General features: G+C 49.6%; 1 protein-coding gene across 2 annotated transcripts; it reads left to right on the top strand.

Annotated features, from left to right (window-relative positions):
- The first annotated feature begins 41 nt into the window (after positions 1-41).
- DCTN5 (dynactin subunit 5) lies at positions 42-10,984 on the top strand. 2 transcript variants are annotated; one of them, XR_013833128.1, is made up of 7 exons: positions 42-202; positions 1,323-1,391; positions 2,016-2,134; positions 3,500-3,611; positions 9,121-9,223; positions 9,363-9,543; positions 9,580-10,984. XR_013833128.1 is itself a non-coding variant. In XM_079953579.1 (6 exons), the coding sequence occupies exons 1-6, from the start codon at positions 155-157 to the stop codon at positions 9,458-9,460; spliced, it is 549 nt and encodes a 182-aa protein (XP_079809705.1). In that variant the 5' UTR covers positions 42-154; the 3' UTR covers positions 9,461-10,984. The 2 variants fall into 2 exon arrangements, 1 of the variants encoding a protein (XP_079809705.1); XM_079953579.1 differs by having other exon boundaries at positions 9,363-10,984.
- Positions 10,985-13,887: the final 2,903 nt, after the last annotated feature.

Raw genomic sequence — 13,887 nt, 5'->3', positions numbered from 1 at the left:
GGCTGGCAGTGTTTGGGGGCCTCCGGGAAAGTCTGCGCTGATAGGCTGCAAAGTCTACGGCCCGCGGGAGGGCGGAAGTGGGTCGCTTGTACGGTAGCCCCGCGGGGACAATAGAGTCGGGGAGCCGCTCTGGGTGTGACGCGGGGGCTTCGCGATGGAGCTGAGCGAAATGCTCTACAACAAGTCCGAATACATCGAGACGGTGCGTGTCGAGTCAAGGCGCTAGTCCTCTTTACCGGGGAACCAGGCCTGTGGGAGTGGGAGAAGCACCGCCATGCCAGGGCGCTCACCTCAGAATAATGCATGAAACGTATGGAGGCAGAGCGGAGGCCACAATTCGTTCGCTCCCTCCTCCCTCCCCTCTCCCCGCCTTTTCTTCTCGCATGCCTTGTTGTTTTTTTTATTTTAAGGCTGCGGGCGGGGGCCGCCTTTTTTAAAGGGATATATAAGCCGCTCTGAAAGGCTGCGCCCATTTTTTTGCCTGAAAAGCAGGATGGAAAGTGTCTAAATAATATAATAGCATCCGAGTGCGGGTTGTGATGGTGAGGTCTGGAAGGGCCTTTGGCTAGTGCCTGAACCCCCAACCTCACTTAGCTCCAGAGGGTGGGGGCATGCGGTGAAGAGTCCTATGCCATGATCACTGTACACGGACTAAGGTGGCCCTCTAGGTACCTGGCTCCTAAGCTGGCAAAGGCTTTGAAGCAGACTTCCCTAGCCTGGTGCCCTCTGGGTGTTTTGTATTCCAAAGCTGAAAAGGTAATAGAAATGGCTATTTGGAAACTAACCAACACCTAGTGAAGCAGGTTCAGTACCGGCAATGTGTGTTTCCATTGGCTGTTCCCAATTAATAACCAGTTACCATGAGCAGGAGGAGGACTGTTGTAATTCATTGGTCAGTCCCTGCCTTACATGCAAAAACCCCAGGTTCAATTCTCAGTTTCCTTGGGGTGGCTAAATAGAGAGCTGCTGCCAATCAGTGCTGAGGGATGTAGGACAATTGATCTGACTTGGTATAAGGCAGCTTCCTATGAGCTTATATGCTATTGGGTTGTGTTCATGCAAAGCTGCTAAGAATTTTTTTTAATGCACAGTGAAATAAAATAATAGCACAACAGCACTTAATTATATCAAATGAAACACACCCACTCACCCTTGAAGTCTGAGAAATATTTAGAGGCAGGCACCCCACATGTAACATTATGGTAGTTAATCTGGAGGCCATTGGGTTACAGATAACTATGGCCTTTTGGTGCTTTCGCCCAAGTCCCTTCTCTAAGAGCTTTGTTTTTGCTAATCATTTCTGCCTTTCTTTATCTCTTTAGGCATCTGGGAACAAAGTGAGCAGGCAATCTGTGCTGTGTGGAAGCCAGAACATTGTGCTCAATGGCAAGGTGAGAGGCCCTTGAACTCCAGAGGCTGCCTATGGGACAGGGTAGGAAGGGATTGTAAGTGCAGTGAACAGTTCATGGCCTACTGATAGATTCAAAGGATGGAAAATAAGACCTCTTGTTCAGGTAGACCAGTGATGCCCAAAGTGAGTGGTGCTGCTTCCTGGGGGGGCAGCGGTGGGATTACCTGGAGAGTACTAAGAGGCAGGGGGGCTCTTGAGGTGGGCCCCTTCAAGTGTGTTGATTGCTTATTTACATTGACCAGGCTACAGCAAACTATGAAACACCTTTCTTCCTTCATATTTCAAGTTTTATTGCTCTCATCATTTTCAAAGCCATTTCCTAAATTTATGTTTTAAATTGTTTCTATGCTTTTTTTTAATTGTGAACTATCTAGGGAGACTCTTTAATGCAGCATAAAAATACTAAAATAAATAAAAGATAATCTTGACACTGATTGCACCAGGGGTTGGTTCTTACAGCAACCAAGGAAGACGAACCATTTAGTGTGTTGTTCACATTTACATGAATCCCATCTTATTTGCATGTTTCTCAGGGTCCCATCAGAATGCCGTCCTGCTTTGAGAAAGCTCCAAAACTGCAGTAATTCTCTTCTTTCCCATTCAGACAATTGTCATGAATGACTGCATCATCCGAGGGGACTTGGCCAATGTGAGAGTTGGGCGCCACTGCGTGGTCAAAAGCCGAAGTGTCATCCGTCCACCTTTCAAGAAATTCAGCAAGGGGTAGGAGTTGCTTGGGACAAGGTGGGAGGGCTTCCTTGAAACAGGGTAGTGCTGAGTTTTGAGTTCAAGGAGCTGGGTTCCTTAATAAACATACAATCATCTAGATTGATAATCCCACTGCTCAATTCCTTCAGCCCCTCCTTCCTGTTCCTCTTGTTCAGCAAATGTCTCTTTCTCCACTTCCTCAAATTTCTCAAGTTTCTTTTCTTGTTCAGCTGTCTGGACTGTGGACAAAACATGACTTTGCTCTAGCAATTTTCTCACGAGAAAAGCAACCTCGTCCAGATCAGCTAGTATTTTCCGACCTATATCCATTCTTGTAATGTCCCTGAACCCCCTCTAGAGGGATTCTGGTTATTGAGTATTCCTTACACTTCCAGTCCAAAAATCAAGTTGACTTGTTTCAGTTCTTCTTTATTTTCAACAATTTATCACTAAATTGTAACTAATGTAACCAGCAAAAACATCAGAAACAAAGTTCTCTATTTTTTCCAACTTTGACAGCTAGTTTGACAGCTGTCAAAATCTTCTATGTCTCCTCAGCAGGCTCCTCACGCGGATCACTCCCGGGTCCCGGGGGGGGGGGCACTTTAGTTCCCGAAGTTAGCTCTTACCCTCCAGCACAATTACTTATACTATCAATCCGTGCAATTAATAACTTTATCCAATAAAAAGGAGATATTCTCTCAATCTTAATTATTTAGTCCTTGCTTCAATTTGTTTACAAGACGGGGAGACGGACTTCCTCTTTGCGCCTTCCCCGATCGTGCCAGATTCAAACAGAAAAAAGCTTTCTTTTATAGATCCAATTTCCGTATTACTCACAGGCTTTTTACTTTAGGTCCAAATGTTCAGAAGAAGAATTCAGCGCTCTCCGACCATGGCATGCGGCTTCCCTCAGTAGGAGTAGCAGTCGACTCTCAGCACCACGCCTCTCCCCGTCCTCCGTTCCGAAGCCTTTAAAAAGGCTCCCTCTTGGGTCGGGGGGGGGCGCGAATGGTGCCCGCCGAGTCACCAGGTCCACAGGCTTCCGCGCCTTTGGTTTCTGAGGGTCCCTGCGTCGCAGCTGCGGCAGGACCCGTCTCCTACTGAGCCAGTTCCCTCCGGAGCTCGGAGGGAATCCGCCATTAGGCGATGGCGCTAACCCGGAAGTTAATCTTTGTGTTCTTCCTTGCCAATCCCACTTGGGCATTGGTAGCTCCTGGGCATGCTGCACGTTGTTTGATCAAGCTTTGCAAGTCATCCTCACCAAATTTGTTACAGTTCTGGGGCTTCAGTGATTAGATTTTATTTTATTTTTGGTGGGGTAGGTGTTGCTGGCTATAAATCTGCCCCCCTCAACACACATGTATATTTCTTCTTCAGGGTTGCATTTTTCCCTCTGCACATCGGTGACCACGTTTTCATTGAGGAGGACTGCGTCGTCAATGCGGCTCAGATCGGCTCCTACGTCCACATAGGCAAGAACTGCGTCATTGTAAGTGTGTCTCCCCTTGGGCATCCTGCAAAGTTTATGCAGCATAACAGTTCCACTTAATTTCAGGCAGTTGCACAGGGGCCAAAAGAACCTAAGAAGAGCCTGCTGGACCAGGTCAAAGGGGGCTCATCTAGTCGAACATCTTGTTCTCATAGTGGCCAACCAGATGCCTGTGGGCAACCAGAATTTTTTGGCTCAGAATCAAGTTTTACGTATTTACTGCATTCATATGCGCCTTTCCTCCAAGGAGCTCAAGGTGGACTACATCATTCTCTTCTACCCTGTTTTATCCTCACAACAACAACACTGGGGAGATAGGTTAGGCAGTCACCGGCCCAAGGTCACCCAGTGAACGTCTTAGCTGAGTGGGGATTTGAACCCTGGTATCTTCCAGGTCCTAGTCTGACACCAACCACTACACCACACGGGCTCTCTAGTTCACCCTGAGGTTCTTGTAAGCCTGGATGCCTAAACAGATTACACCACAGTTCAAGATCCACGCATGCACCCATTCAAATGGAACTTCCTGGCCATGTCCGTGTTTGGCTGGGGAGGCAGGCAGAAGCTGAGACCTATTCATATGCCAGAGATTTCAACTTGTGGAGTGCAGCCTTCTGCTCCTGGTCAGCTGCTTGCTGTGGCTGCCAAACTCCAGTCCCAGCTGCTGTGTTCCTCTCTTGTCTGCAACAGTGCTGGGCACCAGCTAATGGCAGGAGGGTGGGGTCATGGTGATGGGAAGGGCTGTGGTTTGGCAGCTCTGTCAAGAGATTTCTGCTGCTCACCTAGCAGAGCTCCACTTGGGACAGCAGCAGGAGTTTGGTCTGTGCAGTTCTTTCTGTGTTGTGGGGAGTGGGCACAACTTCAGACGGAGGGAACTGAGAAGCAGACCCCAACTTCTGTATGCAATGCAGATGTTCTACCACTGAGCATTGGGGAAGGGCCATAGCTCATTGGTACAGCATCTGCATTGCATGCAGAAGGTCCCAGGTTCAATCCTCAGTAGCGTCTCCAAGTAGGGCTGAGAGAGATCTCTGCCTGAAACCATAGAGAACCATTGCTTCCAGTCAGTGTTGACAATACTGAGCTAGATGGACCAAGGGCCTGATTCAGTATAGGGCAGCATCCTATGTTCTTATGAAAAAGTTATTGAGTGAATATGTGTGCATAGTTCTGCACTGCACAGGATGAGTAGCATACCAGTGAAAGGGCTGATAGCCAAATCCAGTCACCCCCTGTCTTCATGCCTGGGCAACCCCAGGATATGGGTAAAAAACCCCAGCAGAGTCCACTCCTTGTAGAGATCAGAGAAAAACACACACACAGGAAGCAGGATTCTATGGTATGAGTTTTACTGAGGCTTAAATTCATACAGGAACTTACTAGATTCCCAGTAAGGCAAAATCTTTGCTCCAAAAACGCATCCAGAAGCAAAATCACACAATATATATATGGAAACAAAAGTAAAGAGCAGGATGAAGGACAGAAGATAAACTGCCCAGCAGGCAGGGGTATGTGGGAGCACTGAGGCAGTGACCTTGACTAGATAAATGCAGCTGCAAGCTTGTTCTGTTGTGAACACGCTAGAAAGTTCAGGAAGATTCTAGTAGATTCTACATCCATAAAGCATCCATCCCTGACAGTTAGAACCTCTCTATGCACCTAACCCTTTCTGAACAAACTTAATGAAGCCATTCCCAATTAACAGCCATGGGGCTGTATCTAACTAACTCCTGTTCAGGGTAGACCCACTGAAATCAATGAACCTAAGTTAGTACTGTAATGTCCATGACTGGTAATGGGTCTGCTCTGAGTAAGGCTAACATGGGGTACAATCCAATGATTCATCAGTGTGTGAGAGAAACACAATTTGTCTGAGAGAAAAAGGAATCATATCTGTGTAATGTGGTTAGCGATATAAGATACACCCATACACCTATAACACACAATTTCCATGGCTGAGTGTAAGAACATAAGAGTCTGCTGCTGGATCAGGCCAGTGGCCCATCTAATCCAGCATCCTGTTCTCACAAAGGCTGAGCAATTGCCTATGGTAAACCAGCACACAGAATGTAAGAGCAGCTCTCCCCTCCTGTTGTTCCACCAACTGGTATTCAGAAACATTGCTGCTTCCAGGTGTGGAGGGACAGCATAGCCCTCATGGCTAGTAGTCATTGAGAGCCCTCTCCTCCATGATATTGTCTAGCCCTCTTTTAAAGGGCCTTCTTGGCAGTGACACCCTCCCTATGGAAAGCCTTCTCATCAGATGTCAAGGAGATAAAGAATTGCACAACTTTTAGAAAACATCTGAAGGCAGCCCTGTTCAGGGAAGTTTTTAATGTCTGACATTTTATTATTATTTATATTTTTCTGCGAACGACCCAGAGTAGCTGAGGAAGCCCAGCCAGGTGGGCGGTGTATTATTATTAATAATAATAATAATAATAATAATAATAATAATAATAAATTATTTATATCCTGCCCTCCCCAGCCAAAGCCGGGCTCAGAGCGGCTAACAACAGTAAAATGATACAACATTCTAAAATCATTTCATTGTAAAATCAGTTCAAATCAGGTTAATGGCAACCATTGGGCTAGAGTTCTGTGAAGAATTGCCAGAGGAGGAGGTCAGGCTGTGCCTTGGCCAAAGGCCTTGTGGAACAGCTCTGTCTTGCAGGCCCTGCGGAAAGATGTCAGGTCCCGCAGGGCCCTAGTCTCTTGTGACAGAGCGTTCCACCAGATCGGAGTGGCAGCCGGAAAAGCCCTGGCTCTGGTTGAGGCCAGCATAACCTCTCTGTGGCCTGGGACCTCCGAGATGGTTTTGTTTGAAGACCGTAAGTTCCTCCATGGGACATACCAGGAGAGGTGGTCCCGCAGGTACGAGGGTCCTAGGCCGTATGGGGCTTTAAAGGTTAAAATCAGCACCTTAAACCTGATCCTGTACTCCATCGTAGTAGTATTATTATTATTATTATTATTATTATTATTAATAGTAGTAGTAGTAGTTATCAAAGTTGGTGGCCATCTTGCAGTGATATAGCTGTGAAGCTGTACCCACGGGACTTGTTGACAACTTGCCCGAGTGCCTGTCGAGAGATCCCAGGAGTCTAAGCCCCAATTGTTGCAACCTCCTCCTTTGTCTTTCACCATCCAGCCCTAGTATTAAAAAAAGTCCTGCGTGACTCAGTGTTTGCACTTTAAATGCCACTTGGCTCCCCTGCTCTTTTGTCAACGGTCATTGCATCGGATCTCTCCTGCCTGCGCCCTCTTTGTCAAAGTGGCCTGAGCTCAAGCGCCAGCTGCTCGTGGGGGCTGCCCTGAATAAGCGCTTTGTTCCCAGAGTTGGCACCAGTTCAGAGCCCCTGGTTTGTCAGCCTTGCTGTTGCTGGGAAATGTGAAGAGGACAGCCAGGATAGCTTACCTGAACAAGATACCGCTGTGGTTTGGCATGTGTAGAGATACCTGAGGAGGGGGCATGTTTCCTGGACACAAGAAGAGCCTGCTGGATCAGGCCAAAGGAAGCCCATCTAGTCCAGCATCCTGTTACCACAGTGGCCAACCAGATGCCTGTTACGGGAAACACTTAAGTAGGACCTGAGCACAAGAGCCTTCTCCTCTCTTGTGTCTCCCAACTTTGGAGGCAGAGCATAGTCATCCTGGCTAGTAGCCATTGATAGGCCGCCCCTCCATGAATTTGTCCAGTCCTCTTTTGAAGACATCCAAATTGGTGGCCATCACTGCCTCCTGTGCGAGTGAGTTCCACAGTTTAACTATGCACCGTTTTGAGGAAGTTTAACTATGGGCCATTTGGAGAAGGACTTAGTTTTATCCGTCATGAATCTTCCATTCTCCATGAAAAGTGGGGCAGACTGTCAGTGCCTCTTTAAAGAGAGGGCACATCCAGATCTCCCAACGGAGTCTTCCTGGTGGGAATGATTCCCCTCTCTGGCAGCCAAACCAAACAACAAACTTCAGAATGAGGTAACTCGAGAGCTCTCTGAATCTCTCCCACGTCCCCACCTGAGCAAACATTGTTAGGTTTTTATTTGCTGAGAGAACAGAGCTTCTGGTTGTCCGGGGACTGCAGTGTGTGGGACGTGACTCCCGCTTACCTGTCCCAGAACCTGCCTTTGGCACCTAACCTGAGCAACTCGGCTCCTCTCATGCCCAGGAACTGCAGCCCAGAGGCGTCTGAAGCGAAAATACACATTTGCCAGAACAGTAAAAGATCCGGTGTTCATCGCTACGTTTTGCTCACCTGCTCAAGCAGGTTCTCTGGGAACTTCAGCTGGAGGGGGGGAGCTGTGTCCCTCAGATGGAGTTGGACTATACTGTAGTTCCCATTAGCCTTGACCATCTGCTGCATTGGCTGGAAGTGATGGTTTCCCCACCCTTGAACTAGAGTGTGGTACAGAAAAACATAAGACAGGCCTGCTGAATCAGGCCAAAGGGGGCCTATCTTTTCACAGGGACTAACCAAATGCCCCAATGGAAAGCCCACAAGCAGGATCCAAGCACAAGAGCACTCTCCCGGTGCTTTCCAGCAACTGGTATTCAGAGGCATCCTGCCTCTGACAGTGGAAGTAGAACAGAGTCAGTGGCTAGCAGCCATCAATAACCGTCTCTTCCATGAATTTGTCAAATCCTTTTTTAAAACCATCCAAGTTGGGGACCATCATTGCCTCCTGTCGGACTAAGTCCCGTAGTTTAACAATGCAGTTATACACACACACTCTTGGTGCTTTTTCATATCTTTTTATTCTTTGCTGGGTGGTCTGCAGGCCACACTAAGCCCCCCTCTGCCTTCCTCCCAGCTGTTCCTGTTGGCTGTTGGCTCTCTGTGCCATGTGTGGAAAGGCTTTGCCCCCCCCCCAGATGTTGTTGAACTACAACTCCTATCAGCCCCAGCAAGCATGGCCAATGGCCTGAAATGATGTGAATGTTAGTTCAACAACAGCTGGAGGACCAAAAGTTCACCCTGCAGCTGGCCAGGTGCTCCTTTGTTAAAACGTCTGATAAAGCCAGACATTTATCTCTCGTTCTTCAGGCATGCTGGCTGTGCACGCTCCCCTGATCCAAGCTCCCTGCACATTGCTCTTGCTACAGATACACAGAAGGGGGGGGGGTGAGCAGCAGTTTGATTCCCTACCCAAAATTAGCACTGCAAACCACACACAGAATTGTAGAGTTGCAAGGGAGTCCTCTGGGCTACCTAGGCCAACCCCCTTCAGCACAGGTATCACAGCTAAAGAATCCTTGACAGATAGCCATTCCAAGCTCTGTTTAAAAACCTCCAATGAAGGAGCGTCTGCAGTACTCAGAAGGAGTCCTGTAGTGCTGCAGTTGGTGAGATTGCCAGTTAAGAACAAAACCACCCACTTGGATGCAGTTGAGCATTGGGCTGCCTGCTGGCCCTTTAAGCCTGGAAATCCAGGTCATGAGTGGCAGGTGGAAGGGTGGGAACCTGGGGCCTGTTCTAATTCCAAACTGACTTGTGGTACATCCTTTTTAGGGTCGCCGGTGCGTCCTCAAAGACTGCTGCAAGATCCTTGACAACACAGTCTTGCCTCCGGAAACAGTGGTCCCACCTTTTACCGTCTTTGCAGGCTGCCCAGGTAAATGGGGGTGGGGAGGGGGTGGGGGAGGCCTGCCCTATAAAGTTGTGTGTGCCTTACTCAAATTGGGACAGTGGCCACACAGCAAAGGATGTTCCTTAATGCCAAGCTGGCTGCTCACACTCCACTTCACCCCCAGGGCTCTTCTCCGGAGAACTTCCCGAGTGCACACAGGAGCTGATGATTGACGTCACCAAGAGCTACTACCAGAAGTTCCTGCCTCTCACCCAGGTCTAGCCGTCTCCACCTGGCCCTCCCGTGGCCCTCTGCAGGAGGAAGAGTGGGAAGGAGCTTCGGTGTGACTGGCGTGGCTTGTGAGAGTCCTGCAAGCAGCTGGTTCCAAGCCTGACTGGCAGACTCTGCAAGAAGCTGCCTTGTGTAACACCATCTTCCCTTCTTGGGCATCCCCTTCATTCCTCTGCCTCACACCCTTGTCCACGATCTGGACTGTTCTGTCCCATATGGGAGGCCTTTTTGTGCTGACCACCATAGCCCTGCCACTGACCAGCCTGGACTAACCCCACTGTCTACTCCTTCGCTTGTGAGAGACTCGCATGTTATTTATCCCTAGATCCAGGGTGCATTGGAATGTGAAATGGGCAGAGACAAACCTCCTGAGCGGGAGGATGGCCGGCCAGCCTACAAGTGAGGGGGGTGGGTCTGTGTGCTTCTGCTGTCATCTCCCCCCACCCAACACATTCCTAATTAGAGGCCAATGTGACCAGAGGCCACTCAGACCCTTTCCTCCAGGCAGGTGTGTATGTAGCCTCCCTCCCTGCCTGCCACCTTCCAGTGGGAAAGGTTCTGCTCCCTGCCTGGACAAGATAAGAAAGTGGTCATCTACTTGGCCCTTGAGGGCTTCCCAGCAAGCCTCCATCTCCACTTCATACGACTGTTGTGAAGGGGGCATGCGGGGGGGGGGCATGCGCTGTGACCCAGATCAGACAGTCTGTCCAGATTACCCCTTCCCTTTATCAGCCACATATTTTTCAGGCAGCGAGAGATATGTGACTCAGAGAAAAGGGTGGCACTGAGGAGGTGACCTGGCACTTAGCAGCAGCAATCCACTCTTGGAACACATGCCCTCAGCAAGCAGCTGCTTTGACCCGTTTCTTCCTGCAGGGGGCAGCTTTGTAGAGGTTGTTTCAGAGTATAGGGCCTGAGTGCAGGCAGGAGGTGGGTGGCCTTGTGGATTTTGCACAGGGGTGGGGGTCCCTGCACAGGCTTATGATTGGGGGTAGTACGTCTGGAAGGGCATAGAACAGGGATAGGGGTCCCGTGGTCCTTTAGAAGCTCCTAGACTCCCAACTCCCACCTTGCCTGACCATTAGTCATGCTGGCTGATGGGAGTCCAGCATCATCTGGCAGGCCACAGCTTCCCCATGGCTGGGTCATCTGCAAGAGAAGGTTGTGAAGGAACCAGCTTCCATCTGGGGATGCAAATGACTCCCACCCCTGACAGACACGCTCTGCTGATCCTTTGCTTCTTTCCAGATCAAACCCCCAGTCAGTTGGTTTGATGGCTGTGCACATCCCTGGTTCCCTGAATGTTGGATACAGGGCCAGCAGAATGGGAGCCAGGCAGGTGGGTGTGCTGCTTCTTTTCATCTGTTCTATGGCACATACAACTTTGCCACCCATTAACTAGCCATGTCCTCTCCAAACACAGACGCCTGGAGGAGCTGCTGTTAACCATCGCGTCACTGTCCACCTTGTTTATACTTTGCTGTCTACAAATTAAAATCCTCTCAAGTAGGTCAAGTGCTTTGAAGTGGTAATTTTCCTCCAACAAATCTTCTGGAAACAGAGCGGGAGGCGGGGGGAGTGTCCCGCTGGCATCACCACCCACTGCTTTGGCAAGGGGCGGGGGTGCTAGCTGCACCTCTCTTTGGTGAAATCTCCAACTGCTGAATAAATGGGGCTGCTCAACCAGCCACCCAGACTAGCCCAGCCCAGTTACCTGTAAGTGATTCCACACATAGAATTCTAGAATTTGGGAGGGACCTCAGAGGTCATCTAATCCAAATCCCTCTAGCGAAGGAGAGTCCACCAGGGGACTCTGTTTCCTCTTTGTGTTTAAAATGGCCTTTCAAAGAGCTTTTGCAACAAGAGATGCCTGTGTCAGCCTGACCTCCAGAGCTGTTGGCATGGCACCAAAGGCCATGTGGAGGCAGTTTCCATCCACCAGGTCTGTGTTTTCAGAGGGTGGCCTTGGGATACAAATCTCAGTGTAGGCAGGAGGGCTTCTGCCTCCAGTGCTGCTGCCTGCTGCTGCTCTCCTTGATGCCAGCTAAGGAGGGAAAGGATGAGCGCCCCCCGGGTTCTTTGTTCCAGGTCCTCCCTCCCATGTCAAACAGCTGCACATGGTGGTGAACTGGTTTGAGCCTGTGCTTCCTGAAAAGAGTCCACTTCGGACCCAGTGCCTGAAACGGTACAGACCCAAGGCCCAGCAAACTTATCATGGGGCTCTACCAAATATCCTGCAATGCAGCAAACTCCTCTTATGTTCTGCCTTATTTAATGGCCTCTGCTGCAAGGCCCGCCATTGGAAAAAGACCATCCTTAAGGTGGCCAGGATCAAAGCTGCTTGGGGCTTTAACCCCCCCCCCAATCCAGCCGGGTCCCACAAAACCAGCTTTGCAAATGGAGGGGCTCTTTGCCAGCTGGGTGGGACTGACCAGTTGGGTGACCCAAACTTGAGCAATGTCAAGGGCTCCTTTCCAGCTGCCCAGTTAACCAAAGAGTTCTCTTAAAAGCCTAAAGCTGCCAGCAGTGTGCCCAAAGGCTCTCCCAGTTGCTCAATGCAATCTTTCAACAGCTCACGAATATCTCTGTGTGTTCCCCCCCTTAATCTCTCTGTGTTCTCAACTGAACATTTCCTGGACCGTGCAAGTGATAAACGGCCGGATTGGAGGGCTGGCCCTGGCGTGTCCCATCAGAAGGGCTGAGAGCACCTTTGTCTCCACCAGAAGCAGACCTCTTGCTGCATGCTTGCTATATCAGGGCTGATAAGGGCCGCTATCCTTGAAGGTGGCTATCAGGGTGAAGAAACCAGAATAAACAGTTGTGAAATGTGCAAATGCGACTTGTGCCGAGCTGGGCACACTCTTTGCAGAAAAACTGGACCAGGCTGGAACTGAACTGCCTAAGGGTGGCTGGAGGAACATTGGAGAAGCTCAGCTCCCAATTAAAATGAAAAGTGTAAAATGTGAATCCTGATTTGCAGGTGGTTGGGCTAGATAACCCCTGGGGTCCCTTCCAGCTCTACAATTCTATGATCCAGCCTTTCCCTGCAGTAATGGAAGAGCTGATGCCCTTCAGTGAGCAGTCACTAAGGATGGGTCCTGGAACAAGGCCCTCAGCTGTAGCCACCTGACTCGTTCTGCATGCTCTCTCCCCCTCTCCCTTACCTGTCCCCCAAGAACCCCATGCTGGTGTCCAAGGAATTTAGTTCCACAAGAGGCTGCAGTGGCAGGTGGAGCTTGCAGACAGCAGTGGCAACCCAAAAATGGATGGCAGCAAAGAAATCATAGAATTGCAGAGGCAGCCCCAGGGTCATCTAGTCCAATCCCCTACAATGCAGGAACCCAGCTAAGGAATCCCTGATAGACAGCTATCCAACCTCTGCTTAAAAACCTCCAATGACGTGGGGTGGGATGCTTCTGTGGTCTTAAGGCAGATCCATGCTATATATTTAAAGCATATTCAATGTAAAATCTTGGTATCTGCAGTTTCTGCCTCACAGAGCTACCATTTCCAGCACCCTTAGCAAACTGTATCTGCCTAGATTCTTTGGAAGAAGTAATGTACTTTAAATGTGTGTTGAATTGTAGAGTTGGAAGGGACCCGAGGGTCATCTAGTCCAACCCCCTGCAATACAGGAATATGCTTTAAAGGTATATTGTCAAAAGGCTCTATTCCCTTGAGGGTAAATCTGTTGTTCTCTCCCATGCCACCCACATGCACTGGCGGGCATAATCAGAGTCCGAAGGGAGTGATGAACTCTTTTCCTTCCCAACCAGCAGGCTGCCAGGGGAGGGAGCACTGCTTGCCCATGCTGTGGGGTCTGAAATGATCACTTGACAAGGTTTTCTGTCTTCGGGAGAAGTCAAGCTACCTTTCTGGAGGTGGAGGCTTTAGATCCCCCCCTCCCACAGCCAGACTACAGTACACCCCATCCCATCCCCCCAAAAAAAGTGAAGAAACCAATCAAGACCGCAATCGAGGGCTGGCTATGGTGTGTCCTATCGGAAGTACTGAGGTCATCTTTGTCGCCGTCAAAAGCAGAGGTCCTGCACGCTTCCCACATCAGGGCTGATAATGGCCGTCACCCTAGAAAGTGGCTATCAGGGTGAAGAAACCAGAACAAACAGTTGTGGCAAAGGCAAAGGCAACTTGTGCTGAGCTGGCCACATTCCTTGCGGAGAGACTGGGCAGGGCTGGAACTGAACCAGTCTCTGCCCAAGGGGGTGTGCAGGGATGCTGGCCGCTCCTGGAGAATGTCAGCTCTACTTAAAATGGAATTCGTAAAACATTTGTGATTTCTGCTTTGCAGGGGGTTGGACTGGATGATCCTTTGGGTCTCTCCCAGCTCTACAACCCTTTGGTTCTATGAATAAAGCCAAACTGGTACCTGGGAATAATCAACTATGGGGCAGAGCCAG

Source organism: Podarcis cretensis (assembly GCF_951804945.1).
Source record: "Podarcis cretensis genome assembly, chromosome: 14".
In the NCBI taxonomy this organism is placed as follows: domain Eukaryota; kingdom Metazoa; phylum Chordata; class Lepidosauria; order Squamata; family Lacertidae; genus Podarcis; species Podarcis cretensis.
This window is presented reverse-complemented; position numbering and strand designations above follow the sequence as displayed.

Bases quoted from the DNA above. Each gene is read 5' to 3' on its own strand.
- DCTN5 (XM_079953579.1), top strand. From the start codon at position 155: ATGGAGCTGAGCGAAATGCTCTACAACAAGTCCGAATACATCGAGACG. The intron at 203-1,322 runs GTGCGTGTCGAG...TTATCTCTTTAG, and splicing joins AGTCCGAATACATCGAGACG to GCATCTGGGAACAAAGTGAG. The intron at 3,612-9,120 runs GTAAGTGTGTCT...CATCCTTTTTAG, and splicing joins TAGGCAAGAACTGCGTCATT to GGTCGCCGGTGCGTCCTCAA.